At 34.4% G+C, this 14,592-nt stretch overlaps 1 protein-coding gene across 2 annotated transcripts; it reads right to left on the bottom strand.

Moving 5' to 3' along the window:
• Window positions 1–3,340: 3,340 nt before the first annotated feature.
• LOC113736607 (uncharacterized) lies at window positions 3,341–12,674 on the bottom strand. Of its 2 annotated transcripts, none has more exons than XM_072083299.1 (26): window positions 12,267–12,674; window positions 12,012–12,173; window positions 11,370–11,535; window positions 11,120–11,236; window positions 10,897–11,030; window positions 10,651–10,810; window positions 10,251–10,318; window positions 9,967–10,071; window positions 9,739–9,854; window positions 8,688–8,862; window positions 8,495–8,605; window positions 8,334–8,412; window positions 8,102–8,245; window positions 7,890–8,003; window positions 7,077–7,198; window positions 6,914–6,996; window positions 6,717–6,841; window positions 6,513–6,633; window positions 6,295–6,432; window positions 5,809–5,905; window positions 5,559–5,681; window positions 4,582–4,674; window positions 4,381–4,486; window positions 4,022–4,173; window positions 3,830–3,916; window positions 3,341–3,724 (listed from the first exon to the last, which is right to left on the bottom strand). In XM_072083299.1, exons 1-26 carry the CDS (start codon window positions 12,426–12,428, stop codon window positions 3,599–3,601), a joined length of 3,186 nt encoding a protein of 1,061 aa, XP_071939400.1. In that variant the 5' UTR covers window positions 12,429–12,674; the 3' UTR covers window positions 3,341–3,598. The 2 variants fall into 2 exon arrangements, with proteins under 2 accessions (XP_071939400.1, XP_027119466.1); XM_027263665.2 differs by having other exon boundaries at window positions 3,341–3,727; window positions 12,267–12,673.
• Between the last annotated feature and the right edge of the window lie 1,918 nt (window positions 12,675–14,592).

Raw genomic sequence — 14,592 nt, 5'->3', positions numbered from 1 at the left:
TAAGAGCTATCACGGCAAAATTCATCCTTGTTAAAAGAATATATAAATAATGAACGATACTGTACTAGTCCACAATCAATGCATTGGAAAACTAATCCAGAAATAAAATTTTGATGCTCACCAATTTCCAATGATAGTAACCAAAAAAAAAAAACTATTGTTTGACCACATCTAATAGTATATAAAGGGGTTTCTATGGAGCTATTAGAATTAGAATAAGAAGTGAATTTCATTGAATTGACAAAAAAGAATTTGAAAAGATTTACGCATCACTTCTTTAAAATCCCAAAAATCAGTTGATGTTTTCAAGTTGCTTTTGAAAACTTTTGTGGTTGAATTTTAAGCAATGGACTATCGTTAGAAATTTTTAAACCCTACGACGTATATTTTGCCAAGTCTCCCTTTCTCTTTGCGGGTCAAAATAAGCAGAATTAAGAGATCTAATGACAATGGCATTGCATGAGTTTGTTTTTTTTTTTTTTTAAATACCTTCAACCCTCCCCGTACCCTTTTCATCCACCAACTACATCCAAATTCGAATCTTAAATTTCATAGTGCGAAAAATTCTAAAAACTCTCCCCTAACCTCAGAGCCAATTTCAGTGATTAATAACATTGCATGAGTTCACTTACATCAACAGTTCCTCATCTTATACGACCCTTTTTTTTGAGGATAAAGATAAATACTATCATTCATTCATTTAAATTAGATATAGTAGGGGTGAGCAAATTCGGTTCATACCGAATTCATAATCGAATTCAAATTCAAATTGGTAATTTGAAATCGGGTATTTGGTAATTTGGTACAAATTCGATACATATCGAATTCACCGAATTCTAATATGGTATGAAATAGGTAATGAGATTATGAATTTGGTAATAACCAATTTCGCATTCAAATTCGGTAATTGAAATAGGGTACCGCATTACCGCATTCGAATACCAAATTGGTATATAAAATTATATAATATATAGATAAATGCTATTTAGTATTAGTATATACTACTAATATATTATTATATTAAATAGGTAAATGCTATTAATAATAATTAGTATATGGTATTATCATCATATCATGTACTTATAATAATAATAATATATAATAATGTACAATATATTATTTTAGTATTTGTTAATTGTTATATGACTATAATAATAGAAATATATAGTAATACATAACAATATAAGATAACTACTTATTATTTTATACATGAGTAACATGACTAGAATTAGATAATAATTAATATATGTATATGTATAATACTAAATATTAAACAATAAACATAATTAGTAATTAGAATTTAGATATTAGTAATTAGAATTTAGATATTGGTAATTTGATACATCATTGATCATTCATGTTTGAATTATCGAATATTTGAATGCGTAATCTGTAACTTGCAAGTATTAGTGTGCTCTAAATTTATATTACATATTTAACATAAAAATTCATATTATCTATTCACTAATCTTAAGGCTTTAAGTATAGACAAGACAACTAAACAGTGTAAGTGAATGCATGTGAATTGCAAATCAATGTATTAGTGTATTGACTTTCACAATAACATATGTAAGTAAATAAGTTTTATTTTGATTTGAAATAAATTATAAGTTTGTAACTAATATAACTTATCACTAATCATTGTAATTTGTAAATTTGTATTACATATTATTAATCATTGTAAATTATAAATTCATAAATTATCACTAATCATTGTACAGTCTAAGGTTTATTCTAGTTTAAATTAATCACTTTTTATGTGTTCCTTAAATCATAGACTAAGGATTCTAGGTATAAGTGATCAAATAAATGCCAATTAAATTAAACCACAAAATGATTAGAATATAAGTAATGTGTTAAATTATGAATAAATTTGGGGATCAAATAAGTAATAATTTTTAAAAAATCAGTTTTTTTTAATAGATGAATTCGGTCTAACCGAATTCATTACCGTTTTCGAATTTGAAATTGGTTGCGGAATGAATTCGGTTATGGCCAATTCGAAATTGAAAACGGTTTAGATTTCTATAGGTCGAATAACCAAATTCACCGAATTCATTGCACCAAATTACCGCTTTTGCACCGAATGCACACCCCTAAGATTTACTTTGGCTAACACATTAGCAGGTTTGCTCGCTCTTTTTTTTTTTTTAACAATAACATTAGAAATATTATTGATATTAAAACAAGCTATACAACTTTGAGCACAGGCTCATATTGAGCTTTACAAACGTGTACTTAGACACTGAGGATTCAAGTATTTCTCATATTGTATTAACTTAGTAGCATAAGAGCATCATTCTACTTGTCATACTATTTTGGTGAGATGTCAAGCTAAATGAGCATTTCATAAACAATGATCCTAATATTTGAATGCCCTCCAGTTGAGCAAAAAGTCGTCTTTTACTTTGTTCGTCTTCAAACAGCGCAGCAATTGTTGAGATGAAAGTTGCACGTTCACTTCCAGGCTCCAGCCAATGTTTCTCCTTTGCTTTACACAATGCCAGTTTGATCGCTTCAGCATAATCCAGCCAATGCTTCAGCATAATCCAGCCAATGTTTCTCCTTTGTTCGCTGTTCTACATACATGTGAAATCTTGCACATTCTGGAAACTCTTTTGCAATTTTCTAGCTTTGTCAACCAGACTACCTGGCATAGATAAGTCTGCCTCATCACTAATCAATCTTTTAACTAACATTGACAGAATCACCCTCCAAGATGAACTCTTCTATCCCAACTTCTAGTCCCATTGCAACCATTGATAATTGCACTCAATTCAACATGTTCAGCGGCTAATACTTTCCACTCCCTTCTGAAAAAAGCGGCCATAATATGATCATCTTCATCCCTAACAATACCTCCAATTCCTCGGCTATCTTGAGTCCATGCTGCATTAATATTTAGCTCCAAGAGACCATGTTCTGGAGTTTGCCTCATCCTATAGAACTCAACTATGAAGGAGACAGCAGTGGTAACAATCTAGAAATCAAGATAATGGTTTTCTTAAAACATTCATTTTGAATCAACATACAATAACAAAATGGATAAACTCTCTCGAGCTTAAATATACCTGGAAGACAAAATTGCCTCCAAGATGAGGTAGCGTTGTGTTTTTCTTTGGCAGTCAAATAAATGAACATGTTTCCACAAGTGGAGATAACTATAAGCGAGCATCCGTAACATGAACGGTACAAAGTTCAATAGATGCCTTAGTCTTGTGATTCGATACAAAGTTCAATTTATAGAGCTTAATACATAGTTTGGGACCAATTATAGAGCATACTACATATTTTGAACAATTTCTGAATAATTCTCCACTATACTGTTCTTCTCAGGATATCAGTGCGTACTCAACAGATACATTCAATTCAAAGTTGTACTTTACATTTAAAATTTCCAAAAAGCGGCAGCACAAGCCTGCATGAAGAAATCCTACAGTCTATCAAAAAGAACTCAATCCTCCATCTCTCAAGGATGTGGATTGAAGCTACACCATGGCCAAAGTCAAAAATAAACCAAAATTTTCAAGAATTACAAAGAAAAAAAAAACTTACAAAAAAAAATGAGTTCCTAATTACAACAAACTGAGAAGAAGTTTCAGTGGCTTAGTTTTGGGGCCTTTAGAAAATGAACACTTCTCACAAACCCTTTCCCAGCGTCACCGATGGTTTTTAACACATCAATTAGCCCTTGGTTATCCTCATCCATGAAGTCTCGTCCTCGCTTCTGTGAAAGAGACAAGTCAAGCAGAAGAAAGCTTTTCGACATTCTCCAAGAGCACTAGTCAAATTTCAAATTTATCATGTACAATTAAGAAGCTATGAATACCTTTGGATTTGCTTTGTCCCATGTAAGGCCAATAGCATCACCTCCCAAAGAATCGTACCATACCTTGAAAATGCCAGGAAAGTCTCTCTGCAGACAAGAAGGATGAGAACGAGCTCCTAAATTAACATACATGAGCAAGAATTTGAACAAAGCGAATTTGGTGGAACATCACCACCATTGGCTAATCCTTACCTCAATCTCATCAATAAAGCACCTAACTGGATTGAAGTCTATCATGACTTTATCTTTTAGGTCTTCTAGGCTTGCCTTTATGCCTGTCCCAACCCCAGCTAACAAGAAGGGATGGAAGCTTTTGCTTGCACGCCCACGCATGACAAGCATCCCTAAATAATTCCAAGTAACATTTCATTTATGGTGAACCAAGTCCTTGATGCATGAAAGCAAACAGTAAATATGTGCACATTGGGTGGGGTGGCTAGGAGAGAGTCCAGATGCATATTTACTGGAGCATCAAAACATACTTTTCACACCAAGCAGAAGAAAGGGAAACGAGGCCAAAAATAGTAAAACAATGAAAAAGGAATTACAACCTTGGTTGAGCTCAGATGGGAAGAGAAGACGATGAGGATACGGCAATTTATCCCGATGGAGAAGGATAACAACATCGTAGACGTTTAGTGGAGTGCGAAAAAGGCACTGCAAGGTCACAAATTATGAGTTCTTGAATGTAAAAGGTTCACAAGTATGAAGAACAACAAAAGGAAGACCTCCAACTTAAGTACGCCATTCACCTCCCATTGGTAGGAATTAAACCGGTCCTGAAATATAAGTTTGGTCAATAAATTTGCGCTGCTGGTTGCATATACCACCAACCGTCTCAGTTCCTTGAACAAAAAAAACAAGATCCGTGATAAAAATTGGAAGAGAGGACATTCAAAAACAAATAGAACTTTCTGGCTCAACCAAATAAGAGCATGTGATTATATGTTTTAGTTCTTTGCTATAGAGAAAAAGGACTTCCCGGTTAGCTGGAGCTTGAGCGCAAGGATGTCGAACACACACACGGTATGCTTCCTCCGCACCATTGGAGGAGAAGGAAAGCATATGGCAGGACGTGACAAAAAGAACCAAAAAGTTCCAACAGCCAAAGAATGATTTTCTCAATATATATAATCAAACATGAGTTTGAGCACCATTTTTCTGCATCTTAGTGGTGGATCTATGGGTCTATAAGGATAATTAATTCCCAGTTCTACAAACTGGCACCCCAGTTGCACTAAATATTAGTGAAGGCTAAATTACCTTAAAGCATTAAAACCATCATAGAAAACACCTAGTTAACCTAATAAGTTAAGTCAAAATTCAGGAGTTGGTTCAATGGGATCTTCTGCAAGTACAAGTGGATATGCTATGACATTATCACTGCGTTAACCATTAAAGAGGGAAAATAGGAGCAGCACCAAAAAATTGCTGTTAAAAGTATAATACATTACACTTCATAGCTGAAACAAATGATGAAACGATGTTATCGCATAAATGATGCAGTTTACTTTCTAAAACACGCATCAGATAAGGAAAATAAAGCAACGCAAGGCATGCAATTAAGTTGCAATCTGAATCTCCACAATAACACTGAAAAAGTGACGCAGAACCTGTTATGTCACGAGTATCAAGAACTCCTATTTCTGAGTCCATCAACTATGGGAAGCTTCAAATAATTCACTTATAAATAACAAAAAAAAAAAAATCCAACTTAAGAGCTACTCACCGTTGGAGTGGGTGATGATCTGGTCCAAGCTTCAGACTTCTTGTCATAAGGAGTAGCCAAGAACATGGCTGGATTTGCACTCTCTGGATTTTCACTATTTTTCCTACTCGATGTTAAATTTTCCTGTCCCATCAAGCATGAAGACAGAATCAGTGAGACCTTGACAAGTACAATAAAAGAGAGAGTATTTGGGACCAAAATAAGGAAAAATAGCCAATTAAACAGATACAAATTTTTTAGTAGCACTTACATGGATCTCTTTTTCATCTTCAGGAGTCAAATCACCATTGATATCAACCACGAGGGCAGAAAAGGTCCAATCATACGCTGACAACAACCGTAAGAACCTGAAACAGTAATGGATGATTCCCATCATGTTTTTTGTCTAACAAATTATTCACATAGAAACAAGCATCGCACCATGTAATTTACAACTCAAGGCAACAAATGACATAAAGAATCTCAATGTGTTAAGCAAACAAGACTAGTCTCAAAGAAGGTGAGAGAAACTAAAGCTAATTATTTTGGTCAAGTTATCTTTTCTCGCAAGAGCAAGGGCTGGTGGATCTGAAAAAGAATTTGACATTATATTGTGTAACGAGCTTGAAAACATGGAATCGCAGCAATGATGACATAACATTCTGTGGATCTGCAAGCTCTCAGTTAGCATATCTCATAGAGAGAGAGAACCAAGATTCGACCACGTATCACTGCAAGCATAAGCAAAATTCCCTACCTCAGAAACCCAGTTATTCGTGAGACAGTAGGACTAAATGGCGCAGGCTTCAGAAAGAGATATGCAACCAACAGCTCAATTGCTTCCTCTCCTAGCAAGGATGAGAGAAGATGGGAAGACACCCAGCGCTTTGCAAGCCTTCAGAAACCAAATCCAAGTGTTAAAGGTAGAAAGATTGGAAAGAAAAGAGAGGAAAGGCAGAAGAAGGGTTCTGTCACCTAACTACAGGCCCATATGTTGGAAAACGACCACATAGCCCATTGATCATGCTAGAGTGCTGGCTGCAGATAAACAATTTCCTATCTGTAGATAAAACCCACTTTGCTTGACCACCACCACCTGAAAAGAAAATTAATTGACAAGAAAATATAATAAGCAGGTTCCTACATGTGCAGTATCATGAAGATGGCAGAGTTTCTTACTTGGCCTTCTCACTAAATTCAAGCCCCTCTCATGCAAAATTTTAAGGCGGAATGCAAATCCGGACATGAAAACATCTACATCATCTTCTGCTGCAGTACACGTCATGCCCCAATTCTTTTGAAGGCTGCTATCTCATTATAATCAGAAAACTTTACACTTAGGATACTTTTGCAAATAAAACCCCAAAAAGACCAACCTTTCACCAATTTTGAGAAGAAAAGCAGACTTAGTCTTCTCTAATGCAACATCATCCATTGGCCAATTCCCAGAACCTTCAAGCTGTACAAATGTATAGACTAACTGTCAGAGTTTGCATGAACAATCTAACTATCAAACTATATCTGAGAAGCCATCCATGCCTGAATCATGACTTCAAGAGGCTGTACAGATGTTGAAGTGAGCTTTTGTATTTTGACATTTACATGGTTTTCGCATGCTAGGGCATGAGGTCCAGGAGGGAATACAGATGTAAACCTGAAAGCTGTAATCAGAGGGTAAGGACCAGGCAATAATTTATCTTTCCCATCTCATATATAATATATCAACCATATAACAAGGACAAAGTATGCCGTGAAGTTGAATATTCCCAGATCCCCCACCTGCCACCAGCAAATCCCTCCAAAGAAACATCATCCCAATTAAGATGCAAAATCTAAAGATACAAGTATGTCTCCTTACAGTATCCACTTAGACAAGTCTTTATAAACAATTTAAGCAGCAGTAAAAGGAGATTTATCGAACCACCGGATTTTAGTATGACAAACTATTGCATCTGGAATCAAGTTCGCAATTTCACCAAGTTTGTTCATGAAATTGGAAAAGGAAGGTTATTCACTAGACAACATCATTAGAGAAAGCAAACCAATTTGGTGGAATACAACTGAAAATTAACTAGACTGCTGTTCCTTAGCCATCATGCTTCGTATATTTCTATGGCATGTAAGAAGATTTGACTCTTCTCATCCATGAATAACACAACAGCCACTACTCAACCAATTTTGTTGCTAAATTGAAGCTTAGATCCACAACTGGGTACCCCATCGAAAAGCACAAAAGCAATTGCTTCATAATCAGATAAAAGTGTTGTGCTTGCATCTCAGGTATTGCATACATGTGAGTTGTTTTTTTGTTTTGGTGGGGGGTTGGAGGATTTAACAAGTGTAGGGAAAAACCTGAACTGAGAGGCTGCACGCTGGACACCCTTAGAGGAATGTCATCAAGAAGACGCAACCGCTTTGATAGATCATCAAATGCCACTAACAGACTTTTAGAATATGCAATAGGATCTAAAAATTCATTTTGTACCATCAGTAATCCTTCCAACCAGGGAAAAAACAAAGAGAAATGAGATAAATCTTTAGCTATTGGCATCAATGCATAATACCTTTATTTCCGTAAAGAAGAGCAAAATCAAGTTGATCCACAATGGCGATAATATTTTCCTTTGGAATGGGAAGATGGCATGAAAGAATATGGTCAGATACGTCTTTGATGATGAGATGCCTTTCCCACTCCTCACGCTCCCACACTGTGAATGAGCAATATCACCAAATTAATCGTCTTCAATTAATAACTCAAATATCAACAGCAACAGAAGCATGTCAAAAACACCTTACCTACAACTTCAGCAATTCTACCATCACGAAATTGCCTAAGTGTTGCCTTGTCTCCCCAGAATTTTCGAAATTCTAAAGCCTAAGCATATCAAAGACAGTAGATGTTAATTTGGTTTCACAAGAAAATTCTGCAAAAGAAAATAATTATTTCTGCCTAATACCTTTTCTTTTTCCTCAGGACTGGGGCCCATTGTAACCTTTCTAAAGCCATCCTCCACTGAATTGAATGAAATTCCAATAAGCAGTTCCTCACTATCTAATGAGTGCAAACCCTAGAATCATGCAATAATCAACAAGAAAGATCTAAATGCACCAAATTGCAACATCATATCTTCAAGATTATTGACATCTTACTTCTTCGTAGTTACAACAGGAACTAGTATTTCTCCAAATTACACGAACATATTTAGCTCTATCTTGTAGTCCTTGAACCATGAGCGCAAGTACTTTCTGCTCATAATATCTCCAACATTCATCATCCAAGCAAAATCCTGGCTCATAAACTTCAGTGTTGCCCTTTAAGTTCAATCTGGTTGGGCCATCATGTGATATGAATGACACAAAAAAACATTACTTGTAAAGGTTAGATAAAAAATCCAAAAAATTGCAAGCGTTAGTAGGCTAAATGGTATATCTGGATTATGCAATATAATTAGTTGCCAAATTAGAATGAGTACACTTAATTTCTCCAACTTTGGGGGTGAGTCTTTTCTACGCATAACTCAACACGACAAATTTTCAACGTCCAAATAAGGTGTTGAATACTTTGCTTTTTTCAGAGTAAAAAGCATTTTCCAAATTCCAATACATGACAAATTTTTAACCATGACCAATTATAAGCCCTATTTTAAGTCAAAAGATTTTCCATGATTTGTAAATCCTTCACAAATAAATTGGCTCTACTAGATCTAGCCTTGTGTTATGAAGCTGAAAAATCAAAGCCAGCCCTTGACATGTTAATTGGCTCTTGTACAGCAGCAAACGAGACATCTAGCATGAGATGACCCACTCTATGAAGTTCATCTACTTCCTGATATACACCTGAACTTTGAATGGTTGTGCACCACCAAACATTTGTTTCACACTACTGCCTAGCAGCTTCTATAGTATAGCATGCATGAAAGCATCTGCATCCATGGCAAATATTAGGATGAGATTTAACCATATGTAAAGTTGTTTGCACAGTTCTATGCTGTCCACTAATCAGTGTTGCATAAGTATGTCACAACTTCTAATTGGATAAATGAAACCCATGGATGACAATGAAGAAATCTCAAATTTTTTCAAATTTTCAGGTATTGAAGCATTAGAAATGACGCTACCAGACTTAATATAATATGCTGTCCATCAACCAATTAAAAAGCAAATTGTATAAGACACCCAAATATCATCTCACAAGATGTACCTAATACAAAAGTCATATTTGGCTGGATAGTCAATCCTGGACATAAAAATCTCATCAAAGCCACCATCACCATATTTCGCCATGCAACTAAGTGTCGCAGAAGCCTCATCTTGAAGCTGACATTTAGAATACAAAGTAGGTAGAACATTTAATCAGCACGTTGCACTACTCATGATGTCCAACCTTCACTGAGAAAACACCAAATCAAAAGATTTTGAGGGTATATACCTCTTGGAAACCATTTCGCGATATGCGAAACCCCAAATTGAAGTCTGCAAATGAATCACAAATAACTACAGGAAATGATTGCAAACTTGTCCTCCTTCCCTGCGTCTGCAAAATTGGAATCAGTATTAGCATAGGCAAGAACCCAACAGTTCAAAGCTTATCAAAGATTAACAAATTGAAGACATAAATGCACCTCCCAAACCATTTGGAGCTCTAAATCGAATTTATATATCACTTAGGGATACTCAATGATTATCAAAGACCATAAATCATGCTAAACATACCTTATGTGGAACATTTCTTTCACCTTGTGGGTGAAAAAAGATTCCATTGTCCCACAATTTTGATTTAGCTGTCCAAAAAACAAAAAATATCATGGACAAGTTAGAATTTTGCTGCAAAATTCAGCCCAAAAGAAAAGCCTATTTGTGTGAAATAGCCAGGAAGACAAGCTCAGACATCAAAATGACCACCTAAGAGATCACACAGTAAATTTGTTGGACTAGTTCTATGTTGCATTCTGGACTAATAAAACAGTAGGTTGTCAATAAGTTCTTTGACATATTCAACCAGGCATAGAAATGAATTTTTTGAGTGAAAAAATCTATATCTCCAAATATACGACATCAGAATACAACAAGCTCTACCAATTTTACTAAAAGCAACCAGAATAACTATGCATACCTATAAAATCCAATGTCACACGAAATATCTGCATTGGATTCATTGATTTGTTTATGCGATTCCTACCAGATTCTGTGGCAAGGTATGCCATAATTACAGAGATCAGATATCCATTTAAACAATCATGACAGTATATTGAACTTCTCTGTCGTGCCCAAACCTACATCATGACAGCAATGTGTGTGATCAAATGACAAATCTTAGTGGAATAATCAATTTTTATCATGAATGCACTCATACGCATACTTTTAGAAGTACTAAAGCTTCCCCCAAATGCTTCCATCCCGCAAAAGTTCTTCTAATAAATCCTGCATTATCTTCAAGAAACATGTCCTCCAGTATACTAGAGTTATACATGGGTGTTGCCTGTAGAACATCCCCTGCAACATATCCAAAAGAACATTCAAATGCAGTTAGGTACAGAGCTAAAATAGGTTCAACTTAACAATCTCAGAGTAATATGTAATACCTTGATTCAGAGCACGAACATTGTTCCGCCCTAAGTTTAATTTGGATATACTGAATAGAGATGATGCGGTGGGAATTATCCTCACGACGAATTTAGCATTTTGAGAAAGCTTCACAGCTACCCAAAAGAAAAGAAAGAAAAAAAGGATTCTACTTAACCAACTCTTACGGTTAGACAGAAGGCTGTTGAATAAATGTTTCGAATCAAAGTCAAGAAGCTAAGTGCAATTAGTCAGGTCAGTGTCAAAAACCTGGATACACGAGCAATATAGGTTTACGAGCTTCATTTTGAAAGGTCGACCACCGAACATCATGAAAAATTGAAGATGATGTCAAATGCTTCTTCAGTACACAAAGATAAAGATATCTTTTGGCATGGTAGCGATAATTTAGATAGTCCTTTTCGTGGAAAGATTCCTGTCAAGATGAAGAGACGAAACTGATAAGATATGGAGTAAAATAGCAACTACAATGAGCAAATACACCATTATCTTTGCAGGCTGATGAAGGTAATAGCAGATACCCTAATTGGACAATAACCCATTGGTATACAAAAGGTATTAATATTCGTTCTTTGTGGAGTGATCATGCATACTTAGGTACCTTACCATCTGAACATCAAACGTGTATCTTAGAAACATTACATATCCTAAATAGTAGCTCTTCAGAAAAATGTCTCCTGGCTTAAACTTTTGAACCCCTTCTCAAATGCCAAGAAATGAACACCATACCTCACATAGCATTCCACAAGGTCTCAAAACTACTGTATGCTAGACATAACATTGGTTTGATATTAAGAAAATGGATAATAATGATGGAACAGAATCAAGAATAACCTCATAATCATTGGCAATCGAACAAAATAAATGTCATACATAAATTTAGACATAAACCTTGGGAAGGCGAATGAAAACATCCACGTTTATGTCCGGTTTCACAACACACTGCATTGAATAGCTTCCAGCAATTTCGATAAATTTTGGCCTGTTAAACTTAAATTCACATTTATCAGCTTTAATATCTCTAACAAACCGTGGTCCCAGGTCAGCTGTAACCTGCAGAGCATTGTAGTATAAGCAAAATAAGGAAAAAAAAAGGTCAAAATAATAATGATAATAATAACAACGATAATGGAGTACTTCTGTAACCTGAAAATTCTCGGGGATTTTATCTATGACTTGTTTGACAAAGGAGACAACGTCGTCAACAGCTTTAGTGGTTGCAGGAGAATAATCGAGCTGCACTTCCTTCAAGAGTTCTGTAACCGTGAAGCTCATGGAGTCCGTGTATGTCACATCGTCGGAGGCCATAATTAGGAGTGATATTTTCCGGCAGTAACGCAGTGATACAAGTCTCGCCGGCGACCGGCGCCAGTTGATTAGGGCTTTAGAAGATGGAGAGAGAGCAGAAGACAAAATCAGATTTTTCTTAAACCCCAGTAAAACCCGATAGGAGGTGATTTCCAGAACGACAGAGACAAAACAGGCCTTTCTTGTTAATGGGCTAAGCCCGTCGCACAAACCAGAAGCCCTCCTTATGCTACGCACATCTTGCAATCATTTTTTTAAGGGGCACACTTAATGAGCTTTAAGCCGTATAGAAGAGGTATCGGGAAAAAATTATGAGAGCCATGTGGTTCAAATTCCTCAGTCACTGTCTTTTTTTCTTTTTTTTTTTGTCGGATACGATATACTATTCTATACTAAGGGGGAGGGGATGTGAAGAAATCTAAAAATAATTCGGAGAGAACTAAATCACCAGGAGACTAAGGGAGAAGGGTACCTGAAGAGACCCAAAGATAATTTGGAGGGAACCGAACTACCACCGTCCCAGACGGATACTTACGCATCCACTAACAACGGGTCCGTTTGGATTAGCTGTTTTTGGGGTTGTTTTTCAAAAACAACACTGTAGCATTTCGTTTTTCAAATACAAGTCCGTTTGGATTAGTTGTTTTTGGGGTTGTTTTCAAAAATTATATAAAAAACTTTTACTGTAGATGTTTTATGGATTATTTTTAGATGTATTTTTAAAACATATTTTCGAGTATTTTTATAATTTATAATTTTTATAACAATATACAATTATACATTTATAAATATTTATAAATAAATATATTTATATAAAAATATATAAATGTATTATATTATATATAATACATAATATAAATATATTTATAAATGTATAAATTATAAATGAATATTATATAAATGTATAAATTATAATTTATAATTTTTATATTTTTATATTTATATACATTTATAAATATTTATAAATAAATATATTTATACTTTTATAAATAAATATATTCATATATTTATATATAAATGTATTAAATTATATATAATACATAATATAAATATATTTATAAATGTTTAAATGTATATTACTATAAATATATAAATTATCAATGTAAATTATCAACAGTTACAGTAAAGTTTTTAAAAAGCACCTCCAAAAACAGCTTATCCAAACTCGCGCAAGATGTTCTGTCATCATTTGAAGGCGGATTTCTTAATATATTGTCCGTACAAGGAAACATTACAAAAGTGGTTTTGGGTGAAGTTGTCTTCTAATGTAAGGATAGCTGCAATTGGTATTTGAGGTTTTATTAAACAATTAATTTATTTTTTTTTTCAATGCTAAGGACGTAAAAAGAAAGTTTTTCTTTTAAAAAATTTGCTGAAAAGGCTTCGCCCCCGTTTGACATGCAGCAAATTCTTTTTTTTTATTCATAGATATCATTTTTTGTTGAGCTATCATTTTTTATTTTTTTTAATTTTAAATATAAAAATTTAACATTTGTAGCAACCTTAAACCCTAAACAATAAACCCTAACCCTTAAACCCTATTTCGTAAACCCTAAAACCCTAATTCCTAAAACAAAAATTTCTCTAAAAATTGTGCTATTTTCATAATTGGGGATTAATCATCTTGTAAAAATTCCTTTAGCTTCCAATTGAAAATACAAAATTAATTTAAAACAGAATATGCCTAAGTCATCCATTTTTGAATTTTTTGGTTTTGAGGTTAATTTAAATTACAATAAATAATGCAACATTCAATGATAAATAGGTACAATAACTAAATAAAAACTTTAGTGATAATTAAATGAGAGTTTTGACAAGAAAAAGTCACGAAATTCGTACGACAAGGGCAAGAGGCGTGTTCGTGGGTGATATTTGAATTTGAGACCAACCAAACCAAATGAGATCAACAAAATCATTAATACTAATCATCATTTATTTTTACAATCATCAATACTAGTGATCAAGTTCAATAGTAGGGGCCAAAACCCAACAACTATACAACACATGAGACAAGAAAATCAAGAAGAGAAATGTGCATCTAAAAAAACCCCACTACAATTTGTGATTAACATTGATTGTATTTTTGTTGTTTTATTTTTGGTAATCAGAGAAGAGTGAAGTTTAAGAAGTAGGGAGGAGAAAGAGAGTTTTAAGCCCATGATTT

The sequence above is a fragment of the Coffea arabica genome, chromosome 3e (assembly GCF_036785885.1).
Source record: "Coffea arabica cultivar ET-39 chromosome 3e, Coffea Arabica ET-39 HiFi, whole genome shotgun sequence".
NCBI classification, from domain to species: domain Eukaryota; kingdom Viridiplantae; phylum Streptophyta; class Magnoliopsida; order Gentianales; family Rubiaceae; genus Coffea; species Coffea arabica.
The sequence above is the reverse complement of the archived record's forward strand: the minus strand, read 5'-3'. Positions and strand labels throughout refer to the sequence as shown.

Coding starts and splice junctions, on each gene's coding strand:
- LOC113736607 (XM_027263665.2), bottom strand. CDS start 12,428: ATGGCCTCCGACGATGTGACATACACGGACTCCATGAGCTTCACGGTT. Junction 4,675..5,558: donor GATCATCACCCACTCCAACG/GTGAGTAGCTCT, acceptor TTTTTGTTCAAG/GAACTGAGACGGTTGGTGGT. Junction 4,174..4,380: donor CCCATCTGAGCTCAACCAAG/GTTGTAATTCCT, acceptor GGAATTATTTAG/GGATGCTTGTCATGCGTGGG.